At 40.9% G+C, this 19,908-nt stretch overlaps 1 protein-coding gene across 3 annotated transcripts in view; it reads right to left on the bottom strand.

Moving 5' to 3' along the window:
• The window catches only part of LOC123363577 (sodium channel protein type 5 subunit alpha-like), a 276,479-nt gene that overhangs the window by 83,990 nt on the left and 172,581 nt on the right, over positions 1 to 19,908 (bottom strand). Inside the window, exons 17-18 of one of the 3 annotated variants that reach the window (XM_045004716.1) lie at positions 15,677 to 15,850; positions 8,094 to 8,214 (exon numbers count right to left, since the gene is read on the bottom strand). In XM_045004716.1, the coding sequence (XP_044860651.1) occupies positions 8,094 to 8,214; positions 15,677 to 15,850 (295 nt within the window). Of the gene's footprint in view, positions 1 to 8,093; positions 8,216 to 13,897; positions 13,907 to 15,676; positions 15,851 to 19,908 lie in introns of all 3 variants that reach the window. The other 2 variants (XM_045004715.1, XM_045004714.1) reach the window with 2 other exon arrangements.

Raw genomic sequence — 19,908 nt, forward strand, 5'->3', positions numbered from 1 at the left:
TGTAAACCTTGGGAAATGTTATGAGTTCGAATGGATTATTTTAAACAATGGGCTGACACAAGAGCTAACTCTTATTTAAGTAGGTTTCTAAGGAAATCTCTAGGTGAAGGGGTATGCAAATGCCACTACTTCAATTAAGCAAGAACTCAAGCTTTTAACCTTTGCAAGACCTTTTGTCTGCAGATCACTTGTTACATGGAAATAGATCAAAGACCTCAAAACTGTATAAAGAAGTAACTCACAGATTCGTGAGTGTTCATGTTCTGAGCAAAAGGAATAATGAACTGTTAAGCACAGGAAAGCCCCTGGGTGGGATTTGGCCTGGGTTTACTGGCCAGAGCCCTTTTTGGAGTTGGGGTGGTGGTGATTTCTGGTAAGATTATTAGCACACGTGTAGGTTCTTTCATTGTTTTAAACAAGTTTTCTTTGTAATGCTTTTATCTCAAGAATAAATGTGCTTGCTTAGAAAGTACTAAAAGTGTGATTGCTTAACTGTGGGCAACTACCCTGTTTACCATCTCTGAGAGAAAAACAGTAAAGCAGGCTGGCTTAGGCAGTCTGACTTCGCTGGGGAATTCACCATGTATGCAGGAGGCTTTGCAGTCTGGAAATAACCCATTACACTAATTGAATCTATTTCCCTATGTTAAGTTCTCCTCACACCTTCTATGGGCCATCTTAATTATCACTTCAAAAGGTTTTTTTTCCTCCTGCTGACGATAGCTCATCTCAATTGATTAGACTCTTCCTGTTGGTATGCATACTTACACCTTTTGATGTTCTCTGTATGTATAAATATCTCTGTCTGTGTGTTCCATTCTATGCATCCGAAGAAGTGAGCTGCAGCTCACGAAAGCTCGTGCTAAAATAAATTTGTTAGTCTTTAAGGTGCCACAAGTACTCCTGTTCTTTTTGCGGATACAGACTAACACGGCTGCTACTCTGAAACAAGTCAAGAGGAAAAGAGATGTGTTTTCCAAGAGAGGCAATGGCTGGGGAGTCAGAAACCTAAGAATGGGTGTCCTTGCTGGACCATACAAGGGGGGATACAGGTACAGTTGTCCTAAACTGAGACATACACAACTATCACCATCCTTCAACACACTGGGTTTTCCTAGCAATCTTTACAAGCATCTGCTATGCCAAAAAGACTGGTGTAAATGGAAATGGACAAACCCATCTCTCTGGTTTAAAAGCTCGTTTCTTGCATCTTCAGGTTTGCCTTCAGTAGGAATTCATGACTGTGAGGAGCTGACCATAATTTACCTCGTCAACGATGATCTGCCAGCATCATGTCAATTAATTAGACTACTTAACATACAATAAGATTTCCTAGAGAAGACGTACCCTAGAAATTAATGTGGTTCTGAAAAGCAAGATACAGACCCCAATTTTGCTCTCAATATTGAAGACAAAGGGATTTCTGCTACTAAGTTCAATGGAAGAATGATCAGTTCCTAAGGTAATAAAATATGATATGCCAAATCCTTCAGTAGCTAAAAGATGGTGTAGGTTACTAACTTACATCTGAAGTGTAAAAGAAATGGCCAAACAAGACAATTCAGGCTATTGTGCAATGTTCTGGAATGCTGTGGGACTGCACAGAGAAATTAGAGTCATCAAGAGGTGGGAAGGAAAGGATGTACTTGGAAAGGGGGCATAAAAGGGACCTGCCGGGGCATGTCGATGGGGAAAGTTCCACTAAGGGAATCCTGCAGTGGGCAAGCAGCTGTGACGTGATTGCAGTACCCTATTGACCATTTCAGCTTAAATTCCTCCCACCTCCAAATGTCTTCAGCACACAGAGCTTTGCACAAGCCCAGCCCAGACTATTCCTTGTATAGTTTCATTCTGGTACTTGGATCAATTCCAGATCCAATTTTAAGAATATTAAATTAATAAAATATTTTAAAAGAATTTAGTGTTGGTAAAAGATGCCAGTTTGACGGTAAAGGAGACTGAAGTCCGCTACCTCTTTACAGATCAGGTACAGCTTGAGCAAAGGAAAGCTCCATCCCATCAATGTTTCATTCTTGAGCCTTGTCTGGGGGTAAAAGGTTAGTTCACTCTCCATAGCCATTCCATTCTTCTGGCTGACATTGGTAAAAGGGTGATTAGTGATGGCGATTTGTGTCATGTGTTTAGGAACACTAGGAACAAGATTAAGGGAAACATTTGCAAAAATGCCTTAATGCTGTAGAAGCCTATGTCTCAGTTTCAAAAGTGATTTAGGCACTTAGGTCTAGAGTCACAAAGAGACTTAAGGGCCTAACTGACACTTTAGGCACTTATATCCCAGATTTAGGCACAGTTAGTATTAATAAAACTCCCACTCACTGCCACCTAACCCCGTAGACAGTTAAATAAAGTTTTTGCAGTAAAAGTTCCCTAGGCACCTACATTTCTTTCTCTGGGCATATACCCTGCTGCCTCACTGGTTTCCCAGAGAGTAGTTTAAGCATGGAGTGGCAGAATCAGAACCTCAGAGAGGGCCAAATCCATTGCTAGTGTAAGGCAGTGCCTGTTAAATCAATACATTTGCACTGGTTTGTATAGTGGTGAATTTGGCCCAAGAACAATGGCTGTGTTTTCAATTCATATCAGAACAGTGCATGTCATTTCTGACTAAAAGAGGGACCTTTTCACCTGGGAACATTTCCAAATGCATCAGTCTAACATAATGTCATTTACTTTTTTCCTGCTTTTCATAACTACTGAGTTATTCCCTTTGCCCACTGTGGTCTCCTGTAGTGAAATAAAAAATTACATAATGCTAAATTTGTGACCTGACAATAGCTTTCTTGTGAGCAGAAGGTGATGTATCCTATACATCAGACTTCATTGCAGATACAGGTAGAAGGCAGTGCCAGATTGTGAGAGAGAAAGCTCTTACTCAAATGTCTGCAATAAAGAATTATGGAAAAGCAATAGCAAATTTCCAATGCAGTTTGTGTAAATATTCTGTTTTGCATTCAAGTTTTCCAGTGTGCAAATCTTCTGTAAAGGGAACTAGAAACTAAAACTAGAGGCTAAAACACAAGCATGAGGTCACACTAAAAACTTGATTTGTAATGACATTGAGGCTTTCTGTAGACCCTTTGTGAAAAATCCAGTTATTTAATACCCAGAAATACTTTAAAATACAAATACAACAGTCAAAACTGCATCAGTTGGATTGGGATGCTGATTATCTGTTGTAAATAAAGAAAACAGATTAATTTCTTGCATGACATGGCACAGAATAACCTGCACTTGAGTAATATTTGGTAGAATATATTTGGTTATTGATATATTTAAATTAAAGCCATTTTGTAGTTACCTTTTGGCATAAGGTTCTAATTACACTCACTTTTCAAGACAATAAAAGTTTACTATATTTGAGCAAGAAGTTTGGGCTGCAGTAGAACATGTAAGGATGTACCAGTATTGATGTGATTCACTGATTCATAGATTCCAAGGTCGGAAGGGATCATTGTCATAATCTAATCTGACCTCAAGTACAACACAGGCCAGAGAACTCCCCCAAAATATAAACTCCTATAGTCATATACTTAGAACTCTGCGATAACATTTTTTTCCAAGAAGGATTGCTATAGGCCAGATTATGGCCAGTCCTGCGCATCTGTGCAGGAGAGGAGATGGGGTGCTAGGCACTCCCAATTGTCTGCAGAGATCCACTATGTTCTCCCTCCCAGGCATGTGGACAGGACTGGGGGGAGTCATTGCTCCATAAATGCACTGGCTAGCACAGCTGTACTGGCACATCCGGGGCTATAGGCTGTGCCAGACAGTGGCTGGAACAGGGTAATTTCCCCTCCACCCTCAAATCCAGGAAAAGGGTCTCTGAATCACAATCTGTGTCCCGGTCTGCTCTTAGGATAATGCATACATGTGCTTGTTACAAAGCCACAATTTACCCATATGGTTCAGTGCAAATGGATTTGCAGACTATGGATTCCCTACACCCCTATTCCCTTCTTTCAGGGCATTTAAAAATAAAAGGTTGTGAATGTATCCATTTAATTTTGAATTGTTCTATCACATTTTAAACATGCTATAATAATAAGGCTTATGTGGGAGAAGCCAACTTCAGTAGCTGAGGACATGTCTAACTTTAGCTCACTCTTAAATCTGGTGCTTTCCATCTGAAATACTTGAAAAGTCATTCAAAGTCAACTACTAACTTCCTCTCTCCCAGGTTTAAGACTGCACCATAACATAAAGATTGTTGTGTGAAAGGCACCCAAGAGTCAACTGAATGCAACCTATCCAGGTCTCTTTCTATTCTAGTTTCTTTGGACCTCTTGGCAATATTTGACACTGTTAATCACTGTATCCTGTTGGCATGTTCAGAGTCTTTTGTTGGCCATAGGGTTTTATAGGGACAGTCCCGATTTTGGGGTCTTTTTCTTATATAGCTCCTATTACCCCCCATCCCCTGTCCCGATTTTTGACATTTGCTGTCTGGTCACCCTAGTTGGCCTTGGCTTGGTTTTAATCATACTTGAAACATCATCTGGTGACAGTCTTGATGGGCCAGTTTAAGATTTGTGCTGCAGTGTTTCTCAGGGATGTATCTGAGGCCCTTTTTCTCTTTTGTATTTAAAAATTGCTACTAGCTGCAATTATTAGGGATTGTGACTTGAATTTTCACTGATATTCAGATGATATTAAGATTTATTTCACCTTGCCACTGAATTATCCAGCCATGATATCTACTCTAATTGTTTCTGAAACGTCAGGTTGTGGATGTCATATACTTTCATGGAAGTCAATAATTTAAGCAAAACAAAACAGAGATATTGTTAGTTGGTACTAAGTGCTTGCTGAGCATGGCATCCACTCCAGCAATTCCTCTGAAGATATTTTTTGAGCCTACTGCTAAGTTTAAAGAGTCTGTAGCTGGGAAATTTACACGTGAAGGTGCTCAAAGAGAAATTGCTCCCCTCTTAGACTCAGAGTGAGGAGAAAACTGGGACCAGCAGTTCTCTTTGAACGACCTTCTCTGAGGCACCAGTTGCAATTCTGCTAGCAATGCAGAGAGAACATGTTCCAGTGGAAGTAACAGCACAGTAGTGTTGCAATGTATCTGGAGGAAAAAATGCCAAAATAACTGGCACTGAGTGGATGCTGCTTTCACACTAACAGGCTGCAAGAATAATCCACTGGCTGAAGAAAAAAATATTTCATTTTGCACTGAACCAAATCACAATTTTTTTGGTTTTCTTGATGAAACAAAACAAAACAAAAATGTTTTTGGTTGAAATGCCATTCACCAAGGCACTGGAGAAAGAAGTGGTGCCTGCCCTGTAGCCCCATCATTCAAGCACTCACACAAGATGTGAGAGATCTAGTTCAATTCCCCCTCTGCCTAATGAAGAGGAGGGATTTGAACTTGTGTCTGGCATGCTGAAGCTGAATGCCCTAACCTCTCAGCTGTAGGGTATTCTGCAGTGAGCCTCTCTTGTTGAAATTTAAATAATCATATCAAATTCACAGATAGTTTTGGTCAACATTCTGCATTCATCTGCGGCCAGCATATAGTGGTTTCACAACTGGCAAAGCCTGTCTCTCATCCTCTTCGAGTGCTGGTCCACAGAGCAGATAACAGCTTACTATTGCTACCAGTTACTGTGTTAGCTTAAGTGGCAGAGGTCTGTGGGGTGGATCTAAAGGTTCAAAACGAGCTGATAACCTGAGTGGAGCTATGTGATTCCATATGAAAGGATTTCTGTTGGGTTTTTTTAAAGAATTGTTAATTATATTGAGGGACGGTGCTCTCAGAAAGAATCAGGGTTGTGTAGTAAAGAGGTGGTTGTTTGTACATCCCTGCCTAATTTGTTTCAGATATTAGAAGATGAACAGTGAATGAGGCTGGGAACTTCAGGAGGAGAAAGGATGAAGAAATATTAAATAATTACTAATTTACTGAATGAAGCAGGGGTCCTCTGAAAAAAATATTTTGTATAGTTATCTTTAGGGCCCTACCAAATTCATGGTTCATTTTGGTGAATTTCATGATTTCAAGATTTCAAAAATAATAAATTTCATGATTTCAGCTATTTAAATCTGAAATTTCATGGTGTTATAATTGTAGGAATCCTGACCCAAAAACGAGCTAGGGGGAGAGGTCACAAGGTTGTTGTGGGGAGGGGTTGCAGTACTGCTACTCTTACTTCTGAGCTGCTCCTGGTGGCAGTGCTGCCTTCAGAGCTGGGCAGCTGGAGAGCGGCGGCTGCTAGCTGGGATCCCAGCTCTGAAGGCAGAGCCACCACCACCAGCAGTGCAGAAGTAAGGATGGCCTGGTATGGTACTGCTACCCTTACTTCTGTGCTGCTGCCTGCAGAGCTGGGCCCTCAGTCAGCCGCCGCCACTCTCCAGCCGCCCAGCTCTGAAGGCAGCAGTGCAGAAGTAAGGGTGGCATAGTATGGTATTGCCACCCTTCTGTGCTGCTGCTGGCGGAGTGCTGCCTTCAGAGCTGGGCCTCTGGCCAATGAATGCTGCTCTCTAGCTACCCAGTTCTGAAGGCAGCACAGAAGTAAGGGTGGCAATACCATGACCCTGCTAAAATAACCTTTTGACCCTCCTGCAATTCTCTTTTGGGTCAGAACCCCCAATTTGAGAAATGCTGGGCCCCCCTGTGAAATCTGCACAGTATACAGTAAAAGCATACAAAAGACCAAACTTCACGGAGGGAGATGAGATTTCACGGTCCGTGACGCGTTTTTCCATGGCTGTGAATTTGGTAGGGCCCTAGTTAGCTTCTACTTAAAGACTGTACCATGAAGCATGAGCAACCTTAATTCTGGCACCCCTAACTTTTGAATGCTTGACTTTGCACCTGTAATAATATTCTTTTAATGTAGGATTTTTGTGTGCCATTATAATTGCAACTTTGCAGTAAGGAATAGGGCTCACTCGCCTCAATAAGAAGTCTTTTATGAGAGAATGGAAACACCACATCTAATCTATTGTATTGACTGGAATAGCTGCAGCATAGCACATGCTATCTTCATAGTACATGCTGCATTACTCTTTGACTATTGCTTTTAAGCAGAGCTGCCAAGAAAATATTTAGGTCCTAGAGACATTTGTAAGCCCTGCAGGGCTCCCTTACCTCATTCAATCATCTCACACTCAGTCACACATTTCTGCTGATTTTACATGCTCTCAAATACCCTGGGAGTTATCCCTGTCTGATCCCATCTGAGCTGCCCTGTTTCTGAGTATAATACTCCTTGAATTTTCTAAGGAATAAAACTCATTGATTAACTAAAATTCACCTAACTGTCTTTCCCCCACAAAGAACTAATGGAACTGTGGAATCTAATTGAAAAATCAATTGGAATAGAAACTCACTTTGAGAAGAAACCACATTTGAGAAACATTTCCCTCAAGGATTTAACTAAAGCTAAGGGCTCTCAATACAGTTGTTGTGCTTTATCCCTGCATTTCAGTGATGGGTGGAGTTCAAATTGGTAAAATGCTGGCATATTTTGATATTAAAGATGGATACATAAAAGCATTAGGATACTATCTAATATAATTTACTTGAATGCCCTGTTTGTATCATACCATCTGTCAGATCGAAGTTAGTGAGCATGCTAATCTTAATGTCTTTTACAATACATTTTAGTTACTTTCAAACAACAGTAAGGAGCAGCCAGGAAAATAAATACAAATCAATTCCCGGGAATCATGAACTTTCTAGGTGGTATCTACTAACCTATTACCTTCCAGTGAGCTCAGATTAGTTCTGTACCAATTCTTAGTACACACACGTCTTTGAAGACACAAAGCCAGGTCAAAACAACTTCATAAAATAAGCTGCACAGCACAAAGTATGATGCAAAAAGCCTATCAAGCTAAAAGCTGTGCAGCAATTTAGGCTTCCAGTCTTATCAGGCTTTAGAAATTCACAGACAAATGTTAACAAGTAACTGCTGCCTATTGCGTATGTGTTTGGAGCATAACAGTATCTGTGAAATGAAGTACATTGGTGAAATACTAATGCAAGTAGCCAGAACACCTCGGTGTTAATGTGGAGACATGTTTTACACTTTACAATCACAGTGAAGTAAGCAGGTCCTTACCTTCTGGAAAACAGTTCTCAGGTTCCATTAAATCATCAGCCAGCTCGGAGATCTGTTCCAGTAGCTCTGCAGAATTTCCCAAATCCACTGTGCTGCCTTCAGAGAGACTGTTTTCATCAAGCTTGTCGGCAACAGGGGCAAAGATGAGGAAAACAAATTGATCAATCTTCCTTTAAGGAAGCTGCTGTGTTTTGAATTCAGCTCAACAATATCTCAGCAAAGAATTATAACAAAGGAAAAAACTGCTATGCATTGTACATAGCGTCCACCATCTGTGATAATAATTCTACCTGTTCCTCTGTGTGTTTATTGTCAGCCCATCACCATGTTATCTACAACAAAATTATTCATAAGATAAAACTTGAGAGGTATTATTTTTAAACATTACCTATTCATTAAAATAATGCTCTCTTTTGTAACTTAGTCATATCTTGAGATTTAGCATGGGAGAGCCCCTAGCAATTTTTGTGTGGCATATGTCCTTTCCTCATACCTCATGCACTGGAACAGAGCATGCAACCCTATTATGAGGAAACATGGTCTAGTGGCTAAGGTACTTGATTAGGAGATCTGGTTTCATTCCTGGGTCTGGGACTTTCAGAAACTTGCCCAAGGTGACACTGCCTCTCTCTACATATCAGTTCCTCATCTGTAAAATGGGTATAATAATCCCTTTCCTGAAGCATCGCCTGTCTTGTCTGTTTACATTATAAACCCTTAAGGGCAGTGTGTCATATGATGTGTTGTAATAGTGCCTGTCACAATGGAGCTCCAATGCTGGCTAGGGTCTACTAGGCAATACAATAATACAAAACAATAACTGTCAGGAGGCATAGGTTATTCATTCAGTGACTCACTCTGTAATTTCTAATAAACCATTGAATTTATTTGAGTCTCAGTTTGTAATACTATTATGTCCATCCACAAGATAAGATAATAATACTTACCCATGCTTGTAAAGTACTTTGAGATACTCAGGTGAAAGGTGGGATGTATATACAAAATTTTTAATGAGGATGATGCAGTTAAAGAGCAACTAAAACTTTAATACTTATTATTAATGTGAAAATGAGCCTTCTGCTTTCCAATGCACACAGTCCATTTAAAATCTACAGCCAAATTAAAGGAGAAGCTAAAATTATATTAAAATGGACCAAATTGATTCCAGAAATGCTTACCAAATGGGACAAAACTTATTCATCTGCAATTAATTACAACAACCCACAGGTCTTGGACAGGGTTTACAATTCTCTGAACTTCCCGTGAAAAAGGGTTACAAACAATTAAAAAGCAGAAAATTATCATTTCAAGAGAGAGGGCAAAAATAAAAGTTAATCACAGGCTTAATTGGGCAAAGCTTCTAAAAATCCCTATTCAGAATGAAAATATGAAAGTGGCTCACTGTCTAGAGACTACCAAGACTAGATGAGAAGAAGAATGAAAAAAATGCTGGGCCAACTTTCAGCGCAGTCAGAACCACTGGATACCCATTCATGAGGGATTTTATTTGCCCATTTACCTGTTGGGTTATAAACACAGCCAAACATAGATTGTTAAAATGCTTCCTAAGTTACATACACTACAAGACAACTTTATGACAAAGAAAGTAAAAACTCCAACTAGAAGAGAAACCATTTTGGATGTACTTCCTACCAGTAGAAATAAAGTGTCAGATGGCGAGAACAGACTCAGTTTGGTACCAGTACCCAAAAATCGACATGCTTTTCTAAACATTTCAATTTTGCCAAAAATGGCATTTTTCATCAAAAAAATCATTTTGATGAAATTCTGACTCGTCTAGCTAAAAGGAATAAGAAGGGAAAGATATTTTCTAGAGACAAAGTAACGTTTGATGAAGGAGATGTCATTAATGACAACTCAAATATGATGAAGATAATTATCTCCTTTTCAAAATCTATGTTCAACATTAAAAATAACAGAAGTCTGACCTAGTAAGAAGTGAAGAAGATCCTGTAAAAATAATACACTGCTACCTCGATATAACGCCACCTGATATAACACGAATTTGAATATAACGCAGTAAAGCAGTGCTCCGGAGGGGGTGGGTAGTGGGGTGTGCACTCCGGTGGATCAAAGCAAGTTCAATTTAACACGGTTTCACCTATAACGCGGTAAGATTTTTTGGCTCCCAAGGACAGCGTTCTATCAAGGTAGAGGTGTATATGTTAAAGTGCAAGTAAAGACAAACTGAGAACATCTGAACATATATAAATCTGCAGGTTCAGACAATATACATTAAGAAAGGAAAGGAGAATGATCCCGGCAGTTGATATTCATTAAGTCGTTGGAATAAATATTAAGAGAACAAAATCAGTAAACTCCTAGAGGATAATGGAACCATGAACTGTAGATAGATTTATAAAGGCTTAAGGGTGGATTCTCTAGACCATCAAGGTCACTGTGCACCACAGCATTGTAAAATGGCTTTGGGCAGGGGAATTCTCTTTACTGGCATACTGCTGGGATAGCTGTCACCTCCTATGCCAGCTGCCCTGGCATAAGGAGAAAGAGAGGGCATGTCAGGGGCAGAGCATGAATGGAGGAGATTTGGCAGAACAGAACTCTGCTAGGCCAGATCTTCCACTGGTGTAAGGTCTCCCCTAAATGCCACTAGGGATACATCTACATTGGAATAAAAGACCTGTGGCACGGCCGTGGCTACTCTGGGTCAGCTGACTTTGGCTGGCAGGACTTGTGCGGTGAGGCTAAAAATTGCTGTGTAGATGTTCAGGATCTCGGGCTAGAGCCTGAGCTCTGGGATCCCATGAACAGGGAGGATCCTAGTGTCTAGGCTCCAGCCAGAGCCCAAACAAGTACACAGCAATTTTACAGCCCTGCAGCCAGAGTCTCACGAGCCTGCGTCAGGGCACTGTGGTCAAGGGCACTATAGTCAAGAGACAAGGAATGGGGCAAGCCTGGGGTGGGAGGCCACGGAAGGGAGCTCAGGGCAACTAGGGGGGAGCCCGGGGAGGCAGTGGGGGCCAGGGATAATGGGGGAATTGATAGGGAGGCACTGGGGGCCTGGGGCAATAGGGGTGGAGCCTGGAGAGGCAGTGGGCCCAGAGAACAGGGGGAGATGATGCGGGGGCTGGGGCAGGCAGCAGGAACCAGGGGTGGCAGGCGGGTGGTTGGGTGCATGGGGAGTCCAGGGAGGCAGCAGTGCCCGGGGTGCCAAAATGCAAGTTCTTCCAGGGTGTCAGGATGCCCAACTCCCATTGAAAGTTGATGGGTATCTTGAAATCCCAGTCTTATTTCACAAAATTAGTGGATGGCAGGAAAATGGCAGATACAACACATGAATCTTAGTAAAGCATCTGATTCAGTGTCACACAAAAGTCTACTCTTAACATTAATTCTAATTATCTTGAATTCAACCATTGTCAGATTAATTGACAAATATCTGAAGGACCATAAACATAAGACAGTGACAAACGGCAACTAGGAAAGAGGAAGTATCTAGTGGTTTACTCCAGGGATCAGTGTTAGGTCCAGCCTTATCTTCGTGAATGATGTAGAAGAGGGACTGAACAGTAAAATTACTAGATTATATTAAACTGGAAGGAGTGGTGACCTGCGGCAAGGACAGAGGAAGAGAGATTAGGAACATGGATGGAAAATGAGGCTGGTCTTGGAAAAGTACAAACCAGGGAAAAGATAACTGAACCACAGATATTCAGTGGAAAGGAGAAACATGGACCCCTGTGACTCTAAGACACACCTGCAGTAACAGCAGAAAGTGAATTAGACATGAGTTTACAGTGGGATATAGCAATGCAGAAGACCTATGTGTACACAGAAGCATCATGTCTTAACATCAGAGGTAATATTTATTCTCTTTGCAGATGTTGGGTTCCTATACCTGGAATACTGTGTTAGTTCTGGGTATCTCAACATCAAAATGAGATAAATAAGGAGTTGAAAGAAAAACAACAAAAATGACTAGTGGGATGGAGGGCTTGGTTGGAGGAATGATTAAACAAGAGAATTAATACGTGTAGCTTAGTTAAGTGTAGACCAAATGGGGAGGGGGAAGAGGGAGGGTTATAAAAGTATTCTAAAATTTAAAAAGTATTAATTCATTAAAGAAGAGGAATGCTTTATGATAGTACAAATGAATAATGAGATGAAATTCAGAGAGGCAAAATTTAGGCTAGTTGTCAGGAAAATATTCCTGCCAATGAGATCTATTAGGCTGGGGAATAGTCTGCTTTGGGAAATGGTGAAATCCCAGTTGCTTGAGACATTTAAAGATAGAGAGGACAATATTCAATAGGGATGATGAATTGGATCATCCTAAGAGGTCTTTTCCATCTCTAACATCAATGATTCTATTTCTCAAATGCCTCTGACAGTTCATATGAGATGAATTTTTAATCATATAATTCATTCGTTACTGACATCAACATTGTTTTATTCCCAACACATTCAATGCGTCTTATGACTTCCTCTTACTGAATGAATCATTGAAAATCCTCTCTCTTGGGCCTAACAAATCTGTTAAGAGACTTCCTAACAATTATTTACTTTATATGGCTACTCACAAGTTCCTAGGACATTTATCAAATAGATCCACTTGTCCTTATTTGCCCTATGAGACCTCACAGAGATTATTTGTGAAGAGTAGGACTCTAGGCATTTAATGCCCATGCAGACTCCGACCTTCAAAAATAGCATCCTTTGGGCTTTACTCTTTAATGCTGGAATTCACAGCCTGATGTGATCTTCCGTTTGGTTTCCAGTGTTCCATGGAATACTGCCACGTTTCTCCACCGCTTTTTGAGCAGCCACAAATAGAAACAGTTGTATTTTACTAGATGAAGATGGCATTTGTATTCTGGGACCCATTTAAAGGTGAGAGAGGAAATGGGGATTATTGTTTTATCACCATGTTGCTGAATATATCACAGCTAGAATATTCCAGTAGAATCATAGCATTTCATTCCAAAATTAACAAAGGGACATAACTGTCCAATTTCCTGCTTTAGTGCAAGTTTCTCTCTCTATAGAGAAATTAAAATGTACAGTTTAGGAAGGGGGGGAGAGGACAGAAAAAACAACAGACTAACACAATGTAAACCTGAAATTAGGTTCTCCTCACTATTATGTGACATGCAGAAGGCTTCACTCCTTATACCAAACAATTCCAGAAATGGACTTGCATCTTCAGCCAATGGTATCTCTAGATCTTACTAGCTTGTGATCTTACATCCTTTAGAATGTATTTTTTCCTGAGGCTGGAATATTAATCATTTCTGAGTCTCCTTCTTTTTAAACTCAGGGCCCTTTTAATTAATCTGGGGATCAAATGAAAAACTGAGAATTATTCTAACTAAACAGTGTAAATATCTCTAATTTAAATGTTTTTATGGCTAGTGAATTTTCTAGTCACAATATTACAAATAGGAATCAATGTGTATAGAAAGGATGAACTAGCTCAGTGAATGTCCCATGCTTCCTGGAATACCACAGAAATCCCTTCCTGTGATCTTTGCTGGGTTCAGACTCTAAGTATTTTATGTTGGGGGTGGGGAATAGTTATTTTTGCAAGCATGGACCTTAAAATGATGCCTCTTTGAACAACTTTCTTTCCCTTCTTCCAGTTCAGTTCCCACGGAACTCTAACGGTTCCTACCTTCAAACAACATTAGAACTACAAAAATAATACATCTCAAAACATGGAATTCCAGATTTCAAACAGAACACAACACCAATCTCTATCTACAGAGATATCTATTATATCAGATATTAAATTCTTTTGAAAAAAAAGCAAATAGCTAATCAACATGTTTGGACTTTAAAGCACTGGTGTCACCTAGTGTAATGAAACAATTTGTCAGTATTTTTGTTCTGTTATTGACTGTCAAACTTTGTGCAATACCACAATAATTCTACCAAACTCATGAAATAATATGTTGTGACGTTATTGATATTATCTGGGACCGTATAGAACATGGTTGTAACCAAGGTCCTGTAGTGGCACCAAATCTTATGTAAAGGGGGTCATATAAGGTGTCTAAGACCAGGTTATCGGTTGCTGGTTATGATTATGCTGTCTGTATGCATGTGTCATTTTTTTGTTGAAGTTATGAATATTGGCTATATACTGTCTGCACTTCAAACTTATGTAATGCTTCTGGGAGACATCCCAGACAAGTTGGTGTTAGCTCTGCCTAGCCTGCTTGATGGCCCATTAAGGACCATCAGCTACACAACTGACCCATTGAGAGAAGGCAGATACGCCTTGTAACTCAGCAAAGTATGCAGGGACTTGCCCATGTGACTCCAAACTCCATTTTGCTGTAATTTTCAACAGTAAGAACAAAGAAGTGTTCTTACACCTGGAAAAAGACTATAAAAGGCTGATGCCTCATCTCCATCTTGTCTTCAATCCTGCTTCTTACCTCTGGAGGAACTTTGCTACAAACTGAAGCTGAACAAAGGACTGAATGACCCATCCCACCAGGGGATGTACTCCAGAGACTTGATTCAAACCTGCAGTTTACTCCATCCCTGCTACAAGCCTGAACTAAGAACTTTGCCATTACTGTATGTAATTGATTCCATTTAACCGATTCTAATTCTCATCTATATCTTTTTCCTTTTATGAATAAACCTTTAGATTTTAGATTCTAAAGGATTGGCAACAGCGTGATTTGTGGGTAAGATCTGATGTGTATATTGACCTGGGTCTGGGGCTTGATTCTTTGGGATCAAGAGAACCTTTTTTCTTTTATTGGGGTGTTGGTTTTCATAACCATTCATTCCCAGGACGAGAGGCACTGGTGGTGATACTGGGAAACTGGAGTGTCTAAGGGAATTGCTTGTGACTTGTGGTTAGCCAGTGGGGTGAGACCAAAGTCCTCTTTGTCTGGCTGGTTTGGTTTGCCTTAGAGGTGAAAAAAACCCAGCCTTGGGCTGTAACTGCCCTGTTTAAGCGATTTGTCCTGAATTGGCACTCTCAGTTGGGTCCCGCCAGAACCGCATCGTCACATATGCATACCTCCCAGAGAAGTCTGAGAGGCAGTTGGAAACCCACACTTTAGCTGACACCAACTGAATTACAGCAGGGATTACTATTTATTTATTATTTGTGTGCTAGGTGCTTAAATTCTCATAGCTGTGTGTTGGCTCTGCAGTGCTAAAAGGAAAAAAAAATATTTTAATCCAATGAAATCACCAGACATGCCTCTGACTGCATCCAAGAAACAGCTCTTTGTTTACATAGTCACTTTTCAGAAGGGAATAGCATGCACCTCAGATCCTAAAGCCACAGATGGTAACTTTACAGTTTCTTCTATGGTTGCAGTTCTTGATACCACTTGGATACCACTTGCAAATATTTTTTATTTTTAATGCATTTTCCAAGTTCTTCAGTGTTTTTATAAGAACCTCTGCTCCTTTATCAAGGCTACCAAAGCTACTACCTATTATTTCTTCCTTGCCATTGGAGAGGTTCTTTGTTTTTTCAAACCAAATAAACCCACCTTAATCTCTATCACATGCACTATTATCTTGGTCTACTGATTGCATGCAATATCAGGTAGGAAAGTTGTTTCTGTTACCTCTTTTTGCCCTAGTAGTAGTGGTGGCGGTGGTGGAGGCAGCTCAGCCTTCAATTGTTTATCCACGGACAACTCACTTAACTCTTCACAAATCTCAGAGGTCTGACTCGGGACTCCTGGGCTTTTGCATTGCTGCCCCTTTAGTTGCAGCTGTTTTTCCTGCTGGAGATAATCCTAGATATGTTTATTTTCTTGTTTTTTGGCAGCATGCTTTTATTTTTTAAGCAGAACTCCTCAGCTAGAACTATACACACTGAGGGATGACTCTTTAAGGCAAAATGGCAAGCAACAAGATTACACATGCTTATGCTGTAACTTTTCAGGCTTAGCAATTGTATGTTAAGATGCTTTGCTGTAAAAAAAAACAAAAAAAAAAGAAGAGGGAGCAGCCTTCTTCTCAGGCATTGTTGTTAGAGGGAGGAATCGTCTTGCAATCTTGTCCATTTTCAGTCTCTATTTTTTGCAAGAGAATTTGTCTCCAGTGACCAGAAACGACACAAAGAGGTGATTTCAGTTCAGCCAAATAATCGAGAGATGCAATCTGCAGTCAGAAAATCAGGCAGTGGTACTCAGGCAGTGTCTACACTACAGACCTTATAGAAGCACAGCTGTACCACTGAAGCTGCGACACTGTACGGTCTCCCATGTAACCGCTCTATGCAGATGGGGGAGAGCTCTCCTGTCGGCATAATTAAAACACCCCCAACAAGCAGCGGTAGCTATGTCGGCATAGTGCTGTTCACAATGGCACTTTTGTGGTGAAACTTATGTTGACCAGGGGGGTGTTTTTCACACCCTTGACCGACAAAAGTGCTAGACAGCCTTAGCATAAGCACCACAGGTAGGTAGGCCTGCAATATCCTATAGTATCGTACACATCTGTACTTAATGGTAGAAAGAAAACCACATGAAAAGAAGGAAAGATACAAATTTAAGAGGAAGGAAACCCACAGAACATCGAAAAAGATAAAACACTCTTAAAACAGAAGATGGGGCATCATAACCTTCTCGCATCATGGCCAGCTTTCCGTTATCGTTGTTTCCACATAGGCCCCAATTCATGAACTAAGTCTATCCCATTCAGCAAAGCATTTAAGTACATTCTGGAGCCCAATAAAATCAATGAGACTTAACACATGCTTAAAGTTACACACATGCTCAGATGCTCTACTGAACAGGGATGGACTGCTTAATCAGAGCCCCAGTTCTGAATGAAACTGAATGCCAGATTCTGCCAATAGTTACTACTTGGCACAGTGCTTACTACTACAAGTAGTGCCATTAAATTCTGACACTTATTAGCAGGTGCGATGATCACTATTGCTGAATTCTATAGTACTTGGAGTACTAAGAATTATGCCTGGTTGTGTTTGTAGGATTGGACCCTAAATTTGTAAGGCTAGATATGTATAAATCAGCATAACTCCACTCATTTACACCAGCTGAGAATCTAGCCTGTAACTCCAATAGCTTAACAAAGTATTACCATACTTTATGTCATTACTGCCGCTGCTACTAAAATATTAATAAAGCTCAAGATGATTTCAAAGACTTATGCTGAAATACTTAGAGGGACTTTCATGCTGAGAAAAAGATTACAAGTGTAACTGGATTTTAACAATAATGTTTTAAACAAGTTTCTCTGTCCCCTCCCTCCCCACAAGTCATACCCCAACTCCCTTGATTCTACAGCTACCTCACTGCAGAAGGCAGCAGAAGGTATGAGGGAAAAAAATCTCTTATTAAAACTATAACTATCTGAAATAACACTGGAGAAAAGGAGAGTGGTTGGTTAAGTAAATTGCTTTTCATACAAATGTTCTCAGAATGTCAAGTTTGTACCGGTCCTTTCAAATGTCTTTCTGCTTTCATAGCAAATTAATTTTAAATTAAATTACTGGTTTCCTGCTTCAGAGGGCATGAGGTCTAATGTATATTTTAACTTTAATAAATTAAATTATGCATGACCAAGTCTGTACCCTGTGCTTAAGAATAAGCTACATAAAATTGCCAGGCACAGCTCAGCATCAGTGCACACAGGCCAAAGAGTGCTCCCTAATCATTGGGTTACAGTTTTGTCTTAGTCAGAAAGTTACATGCCTAAAAGTAACTTTCTCTTTCTCTTGCATCCGACGAAGTGGGTATTCACCCACGAAAGCTCATGCTCTAAAATGTCTGTTAGTCTATAAGGTGCCACAGGATTCTTTGCTGCCTATGCCTAAAAGTATATCTTTAAAAACAGTAAAATACACAGGGGAGCAGCTAATATGCAAAGCACACTGCACACAAGGCACTCAGCCATAAAAGTTTTTTTAATGCAATGTGCATGCGACTTAGCACCAAGTAATCTTAATGGCAGAGTATTGGTTATAACACTAGAACAACAGAAACAACTGTTTCATGTTGAAAGTTTAGTGTAATCTGGGTGACATCTCAAGTTCATTTGTGCATTAAAGGCTATGCACCTGTAGACATGAGAAATTGTGACGTGTCTGAGAATAGACTGTGTGACTCCATTGATCTGAAGAACATTAGGATTGTCAAGTAATTATTACCTTGCATAGCAAAGGTAAAGTCAATCAAAAACTTTTCACTATTTACTAACTGCCGGGGCTGGCATCAAGATCTAGGGACTCTTCCTAACCCCCTCCTGTCCACAACATTCACAATGACATGTGATGACATGATGTCAGTTACTAGTGAAGATGTTGTGTAGTGCCAAAGCTGTCCCATAGGGACAAAATTCCATTGTGCTGTGATACTGCATCAGGATGGAACATCATCACAACACACTTTTTGATTTGTCCTGAAAGCTACACTTGAGGGGAAGACCTGTGGAAAAAAAAACCAGCTTGTCCCATGAATCTGGGGATCGCTGGCAATCCCATTCTGAGTATCAGGAGATGATGTGAGCTTCAAGTATTACAAGTAATTGATGCCAGCCCTGGTAAACCCATTCTCATTTGGCCTGATCTCCCGCATTTCCAGTACACATTGCAGGGTCATCAAAGCTTCATCATCGGTTCCAAAGAGAGACCCAGGTGTATTTATTTTATTTTGTTCAACGTGGGAGTGTTTTTGGTTTTGTTTTGATTCTAGACAATCTGTTTTTCTGGCATGAGCAGCAGTAGATTTATCTCCACTAAAGCTCCCCACTGTGGGTGGTTTATGTAATTCGTTTTTAATTTTTTGTGTCAAGTCTGAGTTGCCACAGCAATATGTGTTATGTTAATATTTATCGATTCAGTTGTTTTATTCATTTATAAAGTGAAAACATCAAAGCAATACAAAAGCCTTCATGCAAGGCCGAAGCTAAGCATAAGAAAATTAAACAATTGCTTATGGTCCCGAGTAGCTCATGGGGGACTCCTATTCGCTTTTTATTATATGTGGTATGGGGGCCCCCAAAATATTCCTGCTTAGGGCCCCGCATGGGCTAGCACCATGCTTTCATGCTGGTAGGGTTGGGATGGAGGGTAGGGTTGCCAACTTTCTAATGGCACAAAACCGAACACCCCTGCCCCGCCCCCTGCCCCATCCCTTCTCCGAGGCCCCATACCCCCTTCCTCCATCACTCACTCTATCCAACCCTCACTTTCACTGGACTGGGGCAGGGGTGCAGAAGGGGTGTAAGAGCTCTGGCTGGGAGTGCAGGCTCTGGGGTGGGGCCAAGGATGAGGGGTTTGGGGTGCAGGAGAGGGCTCCGGGCCGAGAGGTTCAGAGTATGGGAGGGGGTGCAGGCTCCAGCTGGAGGTGTGGGCTCTGGAGTGGGGCGAGGAATGAGGGGTTTGGGGTGCAGGAGGGGGCTCCAGGCTGGGGCAGGGGATTGAGGGGTGGGGTCCAGGCAGTGCTTATCACAGCTCCCAGGAAGCAGCTGCCAGGTCCCTGCAGCCCCTAGGCGCATGGGTGGCCAGGGAGCCTCTGCGCACTGAGGGTGAAATATACCCCTGTGCAAAGGGCCAGCACCAGGCCTATATACCACTTAAGTCTAACTGAAGACCTATTTTGAGAGATTAAGTGGGATTTATATAGAGCATGGGGTTTGTGCTGGCATTTCAGGAATACACAGCACCCCTTGAGATGGTCAAGAATTAAAATACCTGGTTAATTGTAGGAAGTTGTCAAATGGCCATGTCATTACTGTCGGAAGAGGATACTGCCAATAATGACATCACAACTTTAGCCAACGCAGGATGGCTGACATGTCATCACTGTTTTGCTGGAGGAACACA

Source organism: Mauremys mutica, chromosome 2 (assembly GCF_020497125.1).
Source record: "Mauremys mutica isolate MM-2020 ecotype Southern chromosome 2, ASM2049712v1, whole genome shotgun sequence".
Taxonomy (NCBI): domain Eukaryota; kingdom Metazoa; phylum Chordata; order Testudines; family Geoemydidae; genus Mauremys; species Mauremys mutica.